Genomic DNA, 15,312 nt, shown 5'->3' with positions numbered 1-15,312 from the left:
TGCATATTTAAGGTGAAAATAAAGTCTTTAGCCCACTAAATTATTTAAGGAAATGAAGACACTATCATTACATTCTGAGGAAAATATTTTAATATAATTAGCTGTAAGGAGCGTGCCGATTAGTGAGTGTGCTAAAAACATACATCTCTCTTTAAAAATGCAAAGCAGCCCGTTCCTCTTAACAGGAGCTGTCAGAGAGCGCTGTCCGGCACAGCATAGCGGTTAGGGACCTACAGCCAGGGCCCCTAAAACACAGAAAACAAGGCTGTGGCCCTTTCAAACTACAGCTACCAAAGTCAATCTACAGCCCTATAAATGGATACATTTCAGAATCTGTTTACAGCGGAGAAATGTTTTTAAATAATGCACCAACTGTCACTGGGTTAAACCCTTACATATATGGAAAGAAAAATACTAATATGGATCAATTAGGTGAGCGACTAAATATGCAAACCCAAAGTCATTACTATATATATATATATATAATTTTACTATTATACACAGGTTATTTACCACTGTGGGCAGTGGTGGCTTGATGGTTAAGGAAGCGCACTTGTAATTGAAAGATTGCAGGTTCGAATCCCCAACCAGCAAGGCACCACTGAGGTACCCTGAGCAAGGTACCGCCCCCAAGCACTGCTCCGCGGGCGCTGAATTAGCTGCCCCCTGCTATGTCACATGGTCACATATGGGTTAAATGCAGAGGACACATTTCATTGTTGCGCCATGTGTGCTGTGGTGTGTTGACAATGACCACTGATCACCAAATTCTAATTCTAAAAATATAGAAATGCTCCACTGTTGTGTGAGCAGTTAATTTTGCCCTTGTGACTGGCCTTTCTCCTTTGACCTGTCTCATTAACAAGGTTTTCAGGCACAAAATCTGCGGTGGTCTGGTAGGTTTTTGCTCATCTCTCCATTCTCTAAATTCTAGTGTGAAAATCCCAGGACGAAGGCTGCGTACGCGAAACCACGTCTGGCACGTCTTTTTAAAATCACTTAAATCATGCAGCCATGTGATTCTCCGTTTGGAGATGCAGCCTGGTTACATTAACAAGCAGGCGTGCCGAATAATGCCACCACCTGCATGACACATCTATAGCATATGATGGAGTTTCTCTCTAACAGAAGTTGAATGGTGCCCTTTACCTCACCACATTCACCCCCCCCCCCCTTTCAGGGTCATGTGAGCAGGGGTCATGTGCTCCCCATCAGAGGGTCAGAGGGCACAGCGGTCAGAGCGCTTGGCGCCACCATCACTCACCTACTTCGGTGGCACAGGTGACTAACCACCGCACCATTTCCCGGCGCCGCCAGTTCAGCGTCGACAGCGTCATCCTCATCACCTGACGGGGGAGGGGGGGGAAGTAAGAGCGTTCAGTGTGGAGGGGAAGCTGATGAAATAAGGCGGCAAGGATGGCTTTCACAAACAGGCCACGCGGCGCGTTTACATCAGCATCTCTGCTGGGGAAAGCAGTTACCGCGGCCGGAGCAGTTAGGACCAACTGTCCCATTCAGCGCCACCGATAACGTCACCTAAATTATTAATCCATTCATTTTTATCAACAATCGTTTTCTCCAATTTAATCTGCCGGTTCACTGCGATCCTCCGCAGGTGAAGGCTCCGCCCAGCAGGATGGATAATAGGGTGGAGAGAAGGATGGATAGCCATAGATACGGCAAGTCAACTAAATATACTGATGCTTCAGAAAGAAAAAAGAAAACAGCCATTTTAATCAGCATTTCTACTGTCTATCTGCAAAAGTCTATAAAACAGCAGCAGCTCAGATTCAGGCAAATGAAGGTGCGACTGTCGGGATGGAGACAGAACAAAGATATTAAGGAATGAGGATTTGCAGGCTGCTGCTGGGGGAGTCCCGTCCCACCCCCGAGCTCCAAGGCGGGGCGGCCATCTTACCTGAAGGCCCAGCTCCAGGGACACTTTGAGGAGGGTGATGTCCGGCAGGCTGTCCATGAGTGTGGCGATCTTGAAGGCATCCTGGGCCAGCTTGAAGATGTGCGACGAGGAGTGGATGTTTTTCTGGATGGACTCCAACACCGTTTCCAGCCGCCGTCCGTCACCTGAAAGCCAAAAATGAAAAAAATAACAAATGATATTCAGCAGACAATGACACGTCTAGGATTTAATTACAAACAAATCCCTCCGGACTGGCGACTGAGCACCACAGCAGTGAAACGAATGACCCTGGCTGATGTGACACAGCCGAGGAGGGGGTGGTGCTGAGGCCAGAGGAGAAACATCTGAGTGGGAACGGGGGGTTCACATGGGGCTTAATGGCCACCTTTGCCATTTTTGCTCTCTGCTGCCCCCATTGAAAGGTGCCGGCGACTGACCTTTGGCCGCGGTCAGCATGGTGGAGGCCAGCTCACACTGCTGAGACTCGATGTGGCTCAGGGTGAACCAGCGGGGGTAGCGGTTGGGGACGACGGACACCATATTATGTGGCCGGGAGAGGTCCCCCGTTGGGGCCGTGGATTCCAGCACCGGCAGCCTGGAGAACAAAGCAGCATCCTGTTAGATGGAGAAGCACTCCGACCTCTGACATCACCAGCAGTCGCACCAGCTTCCAACCGAGAAGCCGACCTGAGAATATTCATACATACATGTGGGCAGGAAGTAAGTGCGGCCCCGCAGGCCCAACGGAGACCACGGCACAGGAAGCACACACTTCGGGTCAGTTACATAACAGGAAGAAGGAACGTCTAATACGACTCAATTAGCTCAGTCACCCACATTTAAATGTTACTGTAAAAGAACGTACCAGATCATGGCTCAAAACGCAAGCTGTCCAATTCTAAACAGTTTGGGACATAATTCAGTATGTTTCAGGACGAGCATCCTGGGAAATAATCTTCACAAGAAAAAGCTGGAGGTAGGACAGACAGCTTTCCCATAAAACTACCGCCGGTGGTAATTACAGGGAAGGTCGGCCTGCGAGGCATGTGGCATCTCTGTTTACGGGAGATTACAAAAGCGTGGCGATTAAAGAGGGCCGGTCAGCACTCTGCCACGCAGCCGTCCAAAACGGCCCGTTTCAGATAAAAGGCGTCTCCTGAGGTCATCACATCACATGGATAATTTAGTGGGAGGGCCTGCAGTTTACCCTGCCGTGTTACCAGAAGCGGGTTTGGCACGCCTGTACCATGCTGATGTTTACGAGTCGTAGCCAGCTCATGCATTTTTCTTTTTTTTGAGCGAGCTAATGACTGCCGTCTTTTCAGCGCTGACAACGGCAGCTTCCCAAAGGTGACTCAGGCGGGCCCCTCTCAGGTCCTCCCAGTCGAATCTCGCATTCGCCGACGGAGCGGAATCGGAACTAGGCCAGACTCGTGCGGCTCGCCTTGTAACTGACGTGCACAACTGGGTTAATTCTTGCCAAAAATAAAGACAGAGAAACAACAAGCGAGGGAAGAATGTGTGGGGAACAGACTCCAGAACCCAGAGCACAAATAAAAATAATCTTTTCATCAGCGTCCTCGATCCCAGAGTAACAACAGGTTCACGCATCTCATTCAAAATGCATTAAAGAGCTGCTAAAAGCATATGCCCAGAGGGAGGGGCCGCTGCACTCCGCGCGATAAGGAACGGAAGGGAAAAACTCTCAACTTTATAAAGTTCTTTCTTTTCTTTTTAAGCGACTGGCTGCAGGGACAGCCACCCAGGTTTTGCGCTACTGCCAGAGCGAGACGAGGAGGCTCTGCATGGCGCAAAATGCGCCAGGGACCTAAATAGCCAGGTGGGGTGTCCCCCCCCCACCCACCTAGGAGGGATCGGATGGGGGTGGGGCTGATTAACTGGATGAGCTGCAGTGTTCTCTCGGAGATGCCAGGCCTTATTGAATTAACGGAAAGAGCAAGATGTCGGACCACCGGCCCTGTAAGAGATAAAGACCGGGTCCCTTAAAGATGGCGATGTCATCTCCTAAATACGCCCCCTGCCCCCCCCCCCCATTGAATTCTCTGCCTCCATCTGCACGGCTCCTCTCATATTCCTCAGTATTTCTTCATGTTTCAGTCCTTCCCTCTGAACAGGCTCAGTCAATGACGACTTCCGTTCATTCAGTCGTAAAAATGAATAAAAATTCCTTCTATGTTCGCTGCCGTTTTCAAAAGTGCGAATTTTGCATAAGGAGCCCGTGATAAATCTCATGGGCGGTAAAACCTGGGGCACGACGGCAGCCCAAAGACCCCGGCGCCGGTGGAGGTCCTCTCCTCCACGCCGCTCCGTGCTGCTGAGCTGCAGAATTCCGCAAACCACAGGAACGCAGCCAGGAAACCGGCCGAGGAAATCCACCCCCCACCACCACGCCGTCACAGGTACACCGGTTCCACCGTTTCGCAGCCCATTTGCAGCTGCGTACGCTGGGACCACCCTCCTCCCCCAACCAAGTTCCTCCCACTCTCGTTTATTCCGTAATCGCTCTCTCAGCTCGAGGTCAAAGCTCAAAGAAGGCGCTGAAAGCGGCAGCGGACCGGAAGTGGGGGCCCAGAAGTCTCATAATGACCTCATAACCCAGCGCCCTCCCCAGGAAAAAGCGCAGTCCCATAAACGGCATACAGAAATAAACCTGCACTGACCACACACAACTGGGGGGGGGGGGCATCATTATGTTTGCCTCATAATTTACAGTTTCTTAACTAAGCGAATTACACGGTTCAGCTATTTTAACAGATATACCAGGCATAATCGGTACCCAAAAAAATGGGGGGAAAAAGGGAACAAGATGATGAAAAAAGGGTGGGAAAAGCAGAGAGACACAAATTTCCCAAAACATTCAGCACTTGGTTTGGGATTTTCGCTGCCAGCTCGAGGTGATGGTGTCCCCTGGAGCAGGGCGCCTGCTCTGAGACAATCACCGCACTTCCCATCCACCCTCTAAAAGCCGAGTGCCATCACTTCCCTCTTCCTGGGGAGTCACATCCCAGGAAGAAAAAAAAAAATACCTACAAAGTGATCTGTGTTGCACATCATACTGCGTAAAAAATTTCCAGGCAGTCTGCTGTGTGAACCTGCCAGGTAACGTTACTGCTGATAAATGAATGAGCCAGCAGGACAAACATTTTGCGTTATTTACCCTCCTTTCCGTCCAAATAACAGCTGACTCTGCCGCTCCTTTATTCCCATGAAGGTGTTTACTGTTCTGCTTTGTTTTCCATATGGATACTGACAAAAATTCCAGGACCTTAACGTATAACTGCCTGCAGCGACACGATTATTGTAAAATAGCTCAAACTCGCATACGTATGGCATGTCCTTATGACTGTATGTGAGCGTGTGCAGACGTGTGTGTGTCTTTTTATAATTATTACATTGTATGGACCAGATTTCCCCACATAGTGATAAAAAGAGTTACTTTTTACCTGGTCCCCACAAGGATAACGTCAACTTTACAAAAATCTGTGAATGCAATCAAATAACTAAAAAAGTCAAAGGTCTTGCATTTTGCATTTGGTTACTTATGATTAAGGTTAGGGCTGGATAGTAGTTAAGGGTGTCATAGTTGGGTTTAGAGTTTTCCCCTTAGAAATGAATGAAGAGTCCCCACAAAGACATAGATACATAACCTGCGTGATTAATCAGTAATCAGTGTGAGTGTGTGTGCATGTGTGTGTACATATAGTGAGTGCCCCCGGTCCTCCTTGTGCATTTTTGGTCCCAGCATCGCCTGCCCGGCTGTTGAAGCAACCTCCCCCCCCCCCCCCCCCGGACCACGGCTACATTCTCCACCCCCCCTCCAGGGACGTGCGGGTTCAAAGACGGCATGTCGAGGTGACATCCTGGAGCTCGAGTAGCCCTAGATACAGGATCCTGCCCCCATTATGCCAAATGATATTTTACTGTCATCGCAAGGTCGCACAAACAAAACAGAGAAACGTGCTGCATGAAGAATGACAGGCAGCCCCCTTCCTTATCTGCAGGACGAGCGCGTTCCGGTAGCCAAGGCGACCCGCACCCATTAATCACGTTCAAGCCCGTTTAACATTCATTTATTTGGCCCAGTCCCTGTTCAGTGCCTACAGAACACAAAGCGGGGCAGCAGTGAAGGAGGGGAGGGTTAGGGAGGGTTGGGGCGGGTTAGGGAGGGTTGGGGCGGGTTAGGGAGGGTTGGGAAGGGCCTTTTCCGTTTTCGGTGGAAAGTGCTTATTTATCCAGCATTCGGCCCAGGCCTGACGCCTACGGCGTAAACACACGCGGGCCGGAGTCTCTGGCTTGGCAGGCGCCGGGCCATGGCGGCTCACGGAATTTTATTTATTTGTTTGTTTGTTTATGTGTCTTGCTGTGTGTGATGCCCGTCACCATCACCAGAGCAATGGGTCACGTCCCGGAGCTGGAATGACGGTCCCAACCTGGAATTCGGTCACCTGGAGTCACCATAGACACATCAAGCGTGACGTGCAAACTGAAAGCCACGCAATGCAGAGTACGAACAGGGAGAGGGAACGGCACCTAACGAGCATGAAGCTTTGCAATAATAACAATAATACTAATAATAATTCTGGGTGCAGCTAACCTATTTCAGCCAATGCTTTGCTTGACTGAGGACACAAAAAAGGCCAATAAAGACAAAACAAAACGGAGTATTTATAAGGCTGCAAAGCCAATAAGCAGAGGAATACTACAGCCTTTATACAGACCATGGAGCAGCAGGGACCAGTGTGGATACGGGGGGGGCGGAATTAGCAAAAATAATAGTGCGACACCCTCCAAGGCCCCCAAAAGCAGAGCAGAGCCCCTGAAACAGATTCATTATTCACACGTTTCCCAAAAACTCATTTTCGACAGCGATGAATTATTTAGCGAGTTTTACGCGTGGAAGGTGCCCTGTGATTTCGGGCGGCGTCCCAGCTTACGTCGCCTCTCAAAGCGAAACTGCAGCATTCCCCTTCCGCTCCCCCCCCCCCACATCGTGTGAGTACCCTGCTAAACATGTGGAAAAGAAGGGGGGCCTTTATCGGCTCTGTCAGGCATCCCGTCACCACCGGCACCTCTCTGGAGTCCGCTCCCCCGTGCTACTCTGAATGTACGAAGCTCGGCCCACAAGCTGTAACCCCAACCCTAGTCATTCTGGACGTCGCCCCCCCTCCTCCCACCCCCACCCCACCACCTTCTGCTATGGTGGGCAGCAGGTACTCACCGCATCGCTCTCAGTCCAATCTTATATGCGAGTTCGGCGTCGTGAGGTAGCAGGGAGGTGAAAAGGTACTTGGCAAACGTGTGCATTGGAACGCTCTCTCTGTAAACAGTCTCCCCAAGACCACTGTAAGGCCCACCTGAAAAAAGGGGGAGGGAGATAATTAATATCAGAGCACTAGCCCCTGTCAGGGAGTCGGCTTGATGCCGATCAAGACTGACATTTCAGCAAATCAGCACAAAAGGAAGGCTTCTGTATCTGCCTAATTAGAATCCGCATCGTCCGCATAGAGCTGGAAGCACCCGGATGGTTTGCATTGTGTTCTGGGGGATCTTGCAGTGCGGTTCTGACGGGGGCGGAGGGGGATGGATGCGCTGCAGTGAGGCGCTGTGCCGGTATAATGGGCCACCGTGTTCACTGCCAGACACGCTGGACCGACCGCGTTCCTTCATGTGCTTGTAGTTCAAAGCCACGGAAACAAAACAGCCCAATCTGGGGAGACACCTTATGAATGACATGAGGGTTCCCCTGAGATGGGTGGAGCCAGAGGCAGGGATGGGGAGTGGTTACATGAGAGTGGGCGGGACCTTGCCCAACAGGCTGACATTCACATTGTGTATGTATATGTATATATGTATATGTATATATATATATATATATATATATATATATATATATATATATACATACATACATATACACATACACACACACACACATACATATATATACATACATACACATATATATATATACATATATATATATATATACACACATATATACATATATATATATATATATACATATATATACATATATACATATATATATACACATATATATATATATATATATACATACATACATACACACACATATACACATTATATATATATACATACACATACATACACACACACACATATATACATATACACATTATATATATATATATATATATATATATATATATATATATATATATATATATATATATTATTATTTTTTTACGGTTGCACAGAAAATAAGCTATCATCCTATAAAAGCCATATGTGTGGGCTCAGATTCCCCCCTTCCATAATGAGTTTATTTTTGGCTGCACTGGCCCCTGACCACAGCCCACATCAGACGCGGGAGGCCCCAGCACCCCGGCCTCGGTCGGGTCCACCCCCCGGGCCGAGCATGGGAACCTCATTATCTGGTGACCCGCAGGTGGGTGGTCCTCTGGGCTGGCGGGCTGGAAAACGCCGCCCCAGTTCTACTCTCCCGTAATGGAGAAGCTGTTAGACCTCAATCAGCTTCATTCCAGCCTGATCCACTACAGGCCACTATTATCATTCTAAAAACGAGGAGCCCGATACGTGACGTTTCTGGCTCCGGGGATGACTGAGAGCCAGGGGAGTCTCCAGCTAAAAGAGTCCAAATGCCATCATTATGACAGAACAAGCAGCCATCGCGGGTCATTCATGGGTATTTTTTTAACAACTGTAAAATTATAACTAAATAAAACCCAATTAAAGTAATTATTAAACAATTTTTCCCTCCAGAATATGAACAAACATTACAACGTCCAACCAATTGCCCCTTATTTTTACATTTTTTTTAAATGTTTTTGGTTTTATCGATATCATCCCATTAAACGTGACAGATCTCACACTCCCTAGTGCAGTCACACATCCGTATGGTCACCAGTGCGACACGCCTCCGATGCGAGTGAACGCACGTCACAGGCACATTCACCTGACGTGACCAAGCAGGACGATCATGTGACCCGGAGATGACCCCTGCGCCCCTCAGGCGGGAGTGATAATTACAGCACTGATGTCTGCTTTGCGCAGACGGACCCAGCCTGCACAGAAGCTCATTCCTAGCCAATCGTCACTGCAGGTGTGCGGTGCCGATCCGGAGCCTCACCTTCCAGCAGGAAGACGGCCTGCTTGCGGAAGATCTTGATGAGCGAGTCGTTGAGTTCCACCTCCTGGAGGCGCGAGATGAGCTGCTCCTCGTTGCGACAGAGCTTCTCCTGGGCGTAGAGGCCGTCCGGCATGCTCCTCTGCTGGCCCAGGCCCAGCAGCGCCATCTCCACCGCCAGCGCCAGGTACGACTCGCCGTCCTCCAGCAGCCGTGCCGGCTGACATGGCTGCGGGTCCGAGCACTTCGCCGGGCCCCCGGAGTCTGCCGGGTAGAGGGGGCGGAGTGCGTGTGAGTCTGGTTGACATTCCGGACCCTGGTGACCGGAGGCGGCAGCTTTCTGCGGTCGCTGCCCCACTACTGAATGTGCCAATGACAGCAGTCCGCCTCACTAATTTCTGTGACATTTGTCTAAGACCCAGGGGCCGACAGGTGGAGAGTTCCCACTGGGTGGGGGGGACAGAGCCCTTCTCTTCTCCCGGCCAGGGACACATCGTGGGGAGACCGAGCTTCTGAAGCCCGGCCAGGCTCGAGGTCCCGGGACCGGGACCAAGACCAGGGGAACCTGGAAGGGTAGCAAGGCCCGGAGCCGGAAGTGTGGTCCCTGGCACAGACCTCCGCAATGCGGGGTGGGACAGGCAGGTACGCGCAGGGGTGCGGGCGGGGGTTTCTGCATCTAGACGGCTGCTCTGTCAGGTCTGGCACTGCAAGCAGGCAGGAGGGGGGCAGAAAAGGAGATTGAGCTGGTGGATCTGAACACTCCCCCGCCCTGATTCCATACCTTGGACATACGGCTTTGAAACCTTTCGCAGAACGTCAGATAAACCGAGGCGGGTCGAGGTGAGGCAAGGCAAGACGAGAGGAGGCGGGGCGAGGCAAGGCGAGACGAGGCGGGGCAAGAGGAGGCGGGGCGAGGCAAGAGGAGGCGAGGCGGGGCAAGAGGAGGCGGGGCGAGGCAAGGCGAGACCAGGTGGGGCGGGGCGAGGCAAGGCGAGAGGAGGCGGGGCGAGGCAAGGCAAGACGAGGCAGGGCGAGAGGAGGCGGGGCGAGATGAGGCAGGGCGAGAGGAGGCGGGGCGAGATGAGGCAAGACGAGGCCAGCCCGCCCCAGCAATCTGGACTTACTTAGGCTGAAGGAGCAGATAATGAGGAACCACTGGGATCCTCAATGGGACCCAACGAGCTGAAAGCCAGCCTGACATACTAACATGCAAGATATACGACGTCTAAAAGAATTACAGCAAACCAATTATAATTACGGTGGGGCTGTATTTTCATTCGTTCCAGCCATACATGAGAAATAACGCAATCAACATGCCAGGAAAGGCAGCAACTGAGGAAAAAATCCAGAATGGTCACAAGTACATATTAAAAAGGGGTCAGCAAGGATGCGTGGTCAGGGCCTCAGAGCGGGGCCTGTGTGTGGGGGGGGGGCCTGTGTGGGCGGGGCCTGTGTGGGCAGGGCCTGTGTGGGCGGGGACATGTCCCCGCCGGCAGGGGTAGCTTCATGTGACAGGGCACGCCCGATGTCTGTGTGCGACCGGAGAGTGCGCTGAATGGCGAGGGTGCTTGTTGCCGCAGAAGGGACTGGGCACACGTGTAAATGCAGGGTGTGTGCCGTGCGAGGCATCCGCGGTATGTACAGAAGCATGTCCGTGCTGCACGCTTACGTGTCTATGTGTGTAACGAGTGTGCGTGTGCGCACGCATGAAGGACGCCAGACTAAACAGTCCGCAGACCTGAACACCGCCAGAGGCTGTAGTCTGGCTTCCAGGCTTCACGCCCTCAGCTACGCACCCCCGTTCCTCAGCGGGCCCCTCCCAGACAGACTGCCTGAACCGCAAAGCCGCAGCAGAAATGTGAGGCTCTGCCCTGTATCAATCATATTCAACTGTCAGTGCAGAGCTCATTAACATGTCAGCTGGGAACTGGGAGGGGTGGGGGGGGGTGGGGGAAGCTGCACCCCCTATGCCTCTCCAACACCTCCCTCGTGGGATTTGGCCCGGCAGGCTGCACATCGGAACACTGTAACTCACAACGGCCCGGATGAATAATAAATTAAAGGAAGCCTCATTAGGACAAGAAAACATTCAATAGTGAAGGATAAATGGGAACCTCCCCCCCCCCACCCCAAACAGGGCCCACGGGAGTCGGGGGGGAGGGGGATCCAAAAATGGCCACATTGCCACAGCACAGAAACGCCACAGAGGACACAGGCGCAGTCTTTGGAAGGGACCGTACACAGGTACCCCCTCCTCATCACATAATCACAGGGGGGGACACTGGGGAGGGAGCCCCCCCCCCCCTTAATGTCCGGCAGCCTCCAGTGGGGAAGCCGTATCCCGATCACAAGCTCCAGCCGGCCAGGAACTCTGGAGACACTGATAGGCCTTAGCTAAGCTGGGAGTTGGGAGCTAGGGGGGGGGCGGGGGCGGTGACAGCAAACAGCCCACCAGCATCTGCCTGGCAGTGCCAATCAGTGGGGAGCGAAAGCTGGAATCCCCCGAAGGCTCTTGTACTAACTAATTACACTCCAGCCCGCCAATTGTGACAGTCATATCTCCAATCACACCTCATGAATAAGAGATAGGAACAAAAACATTAAAAATAAAAAGGCATTAAAAATGCAGAAGACAAGATTTAGTCCAGCCCCCCCCCTCCCTTTGCTGAAACCTATTGACTTCTTTTTCCCTTTACCGCATTTCCCTCCCCAGCTGCCGCCGCTCGCACACGTCTAATCAAGTGCGGGATGCTCCCAGTGGCCTGACGCTCACAGAGATACATTTTACTTTCCAAAAAAAAGGAGGGAAATGGGTGTTTCTGATGACAGCGACACTCGTTACTCTCGGGGTAAGAGGAAATCCTCAGACAAGTCAAACCGGCAGAGAGACAGGTAATCGTGTCAGGAGCCCAGACTGGAAAGTGAAATGTTACAGGCACAGTTCAGGTCTGACTACTGTATGCTTGTTAAGCGTAAACACAGAAAGCTGAAGTTACTACTGGTACGACACCGTTAAAAGCATATTGCAGGATAAAGTTCCACTGTATCATTTAAAAAAAATAATAATTAACTCATCAAAACCTGACTCAGTCATATAGTCAGACATTTGACTAAAGATATCCAGTTAAACTCACCCAACTGTGAGCTAAATGAGATCCCACAAAGCCCCGCCCCAACAGGACAACGAGAACGAGGAGGACAAGGCCCGCGGGACGGAGGTGACTACCTGAGAGGTCCAGGAACCCCGAAGAGCCGTCGTCGGCGGCCCAGACCGTCTCCGTCTCCGTCAGCGTGCTGAAGAGGGTCCCGATGGGGTCCAGTGGGTGGCCCACCCAGCCCTCAGTGTTCGTGATGGAGGTGACACCTTTGTGCAGTAGCTCTGGAGTGACAGAGAAGGGACACTTTACTTGCTAATTCTTAGCCATGTCAGCACTGAGAGCATCACAAGGTAGAGGCGGGACCAGCAGCTGAAGTACCATTAGCAGGGCCAGGTAGTGTAGTACTAAACACAGACCTAAAGGTGGCGGTAGAGAGACCAGTGCTACAGTACTGACAGTGATACCTGAACTAATGTAGGCCATTATCGGGAGAGAATTCTCTTCACTACTATCTGATGGTCAGGGACTGTAGTCAAATACTGTCATGACAAGATGTGTGCATATTTTAATGCTGAGTGTGTGTCAGAGTGGGAAGAATATCACTTGCGTTGAGTGATTACCCGGCTTTCAGCAATGAACAAATCGCTTCTACAGAAAACCATGCTGACATTAAAGCTGCGGCACGCCGCGCTCCGGCTCGTAAAAACCAGCATAAACTTTTAGTGTACAGGCGAGAGATGGTGCATACAACGACCTTCCTGCTTACTCTCTGCTGGTATTACGGACGCTAAAGCACCAGAGTCAACTGGAGATGGAGAGTCATGTGACACGCCGTCTCGGAAGCGCAGGCCGCGCGCGCTTTGCTAGCTTACTGCTCCGCTCAGAAAGTCCGGTTCCCTCATAAAGGTGAGATTTATGGAAAGTCCTGAGGCCCGGGGCAGCCTTGGCCCGCCGACACTTACACTGCTTTAATAAATCTGCAGGATTAGTAATTGTAAAATGAATGTTCCTTGATGGTCTTTAATTAGCAGTTCAAATCTGTAGTTTACGGTTTGTCCTGTATAGTGCAGGTTGTGTGAGACTGGCCGGGGAAAAAGCACCCAACGCAACGGGGGACTGTAATGGGGGGGGCATCAGCGTGCGGGATCTCAAGTTTCAAGACAGCTGTGCCTGAATGCTCAGTCAAAAGTCATGCAGGTCCCCGCGAGGAGTGAGTGGAGTCCCCTTAGTGTGCGACCGACCATGTGAACGTGCTGATGTGGAGTGCTGTGCTATAGTCTCACCCCGCCTCACCCCCACACTGCCCGGGCACGCCACACCTCACACGCCCATATTCTATGTTGCCCTTGAACCGACTCCGGGTTTCCATGACGATAACTGTCCGAGAGCTTATTGAATGGATGAATTAGGATGCAAAAATGACAGGTGTGAAGGTGACCCTGCGTGAAAGGAGCCGGCCAGGAGAGGCCCCCCCCCCCGATTCGGTGAGCTGCGGCCCCCACACCTTTCTTGTGCTGCCGGAAAAGCTCCAGCTGCCTCTGCTGCTGCCGGCGCAGCGTGTTGACGATGGCGATGGCCAGCCGCAGTGCCTCCCGGGGGTAGCCGTGGGAGCGCAGGGCATCCACGCGAGCACAGGCCGTGGGGACGTGCTCTGTTGGGGAGGGAGGAGGGGGGCGAGAGGGAGGGAGAGAGATGCACAATGGGGAGTCAGCCAACACAAGGAGCAATTCTCTCTTTTGTGGGGACAAAAACTGTCAGTGAGTTGCCGCAGTTCAATGGGGGCCCTGTTCCCATTGGCCAGGGCCTTTCAGTCCCTTTAAAAGCCAGCCACCCCCGCCGCCCCCACAAAGGGGAAGTTCAGCCCTCTATGAGGCATCTTTCTTAATTCTCTTGTTTTGAAATAACATGCCACAGATCGAGGCAGGGTGAGACAAAGAGGCGAGTCACGCGGGCCCTCCGCTTCCGCCGCCGCTTACCGTGCCACATCGGCCAGCCGCGCGAGTCAAAGAGAGAGCTTTCAGTGTCGTCATGGTAACAGTAGTTGGTGTAGAGGTCGCTGCTGATGATGTGCTGCAAGTGGCTGTCCTGCCAGTGGAGGTCGCACGCTTCGATGGCCCGGGTGAAAACCGTCCGGTGGGGTCTGTTGGCTAAATCTGGGAGCAAGGGAGGATTTGGTGGGTGGGGGCTGGAGGAAGGCACGGACACACACACAAACACGCACGCACGCACACACACACAGACAGACACACACCTCCAGATAACCCCTCACTCACCATTTTATATTCCTGACTGCCAATAAAGCTAAAGTTTGCCTAACTTCACTTCAGCAACTTCAGCTGCACTGGCAGACAGAAACATATCTGTATAGGCAGTAGACAGGGGGGGGGGGGGGTTGGGGTGCGCCCAGGCCAAGTCAAGCTACAGCAGCAGCAACAGCTTGGCACCCTCCCAGCTAAAAACAGCTGGAATGCAACATTTGAGTCATCCGGAGGCACTTTCCCAGCCTGCCCCCCCACGCCCCCCTGTTCTGCTGGCACAAAGGCAGGCGTTTTGTCATTCAAAGACACCCAAGGCTTCTTGTCCCCAAATGGGGGACAACCAATGCTACAACCAAGCAAGCGCCATCACAGCGCGCATGCAAAGTGCCTTTCTCCACCCCCACGCCCCCACCACAGGCCACCAGTCTAGTGAAACAAGAGCCCCTCCCTCTCCTGACTTGACATAACTACACCTTTTCATGTAACACACACACACACACACACAAAGCTAAGCTGTTGTCCAGGGAAAAGTATTTTTAAGTTGGATGCACACTGCATGTCGTTCTGAAAGCTTGTGGGTGGGGCTATAACGAGTCCCTCCTACCCCAGAACTGGGGGGGGGGGGGGGGGGGGGGGTGGTCATGCCATCCACCCCTGAGCAAAAAAAAGCACTAGGGCCGCCCGCGCTAAGGCAAAAAAAAAAAACCTGCAGTCTACAGAAGACATGAAACTGTAAACCGGGTAACTGGATAAGAGTGTCAAATAAATTATGTAAAACCATTAGCCGCACCAGTGCTCATTAACATGGCGCACAGGGGGGAGGGGCGGGGGGGGTGAAGGAGAGAGTTCATTTCACATGCTCGGCTGACTACTTTCTTGATTACAGGA

At 51.8% G+C, this 15,312-nt stretch overlaps 1 protein-coding gene across 1 annotated transcript in view; it reads right to left on the bottom strand.

The window, feature by feature from the left end:
- zswim6 (zinc finger, SWIM-type containing 6) overlaps positions 1-15,312 on the bottom strand; it is a 53,743-nt gene that overhangs the window by 3,659 nt on the left and 34,772 nt on the right. The window contains exons 6-13 of the mRNA XM_023802921.2: positions 14,143-14,319; positions 13,671-13,817; positions 12,295-12,447; positions 9,072-9,332; positions 7,158-7,293; positions 2,356-2,513; positions 1,919-2,082; positions 1,265-1,346 (exon numbers count right to left, since the gene is read on the bottom strand). Of these exons, the coding sequence (XP_023658689.1) occupies positions 1,265-1,346; positions 1,919-2,082; positions 2,356-2,513; positions 7,158-7,293; positions 9,072-9,332; positions 12,295-12,447; positions 13,671-13,817; positions 14,143-14,319 (1,278 nt within the window). The remainder of the gene's footprint in view (positions 1-1,264; positions 1,347-1,918; positions 2,083-2,355; positions 2,514-7,157; positions 7,294-9,071; positions 9,333-12,294; positions 12,448-13,670; positions 13,818-14,142; positions 14,320-15,312) is intronic.

Source organism: Paramormyrops kingsleyae, chromosome 2 (genome assembly GCF_048594095.1).
Source record: "Paramormyrops kingsleyae isolate MSU_618 chromosome 2, PKINGS_0.4, whole genome shotgun sequence".
Taxonomy (NCBI): Eukaryota; Metazoa; Chordata; class Actinopteri; order Osteoglossiformes; family Mormyridae; genus Paramormyrops; species Paramormyrops kingsleyae.
Note: the sequence above shows the minus strand (reverse complement) of the source record. Positions and strands in the feature narration are given on the sequence as shown.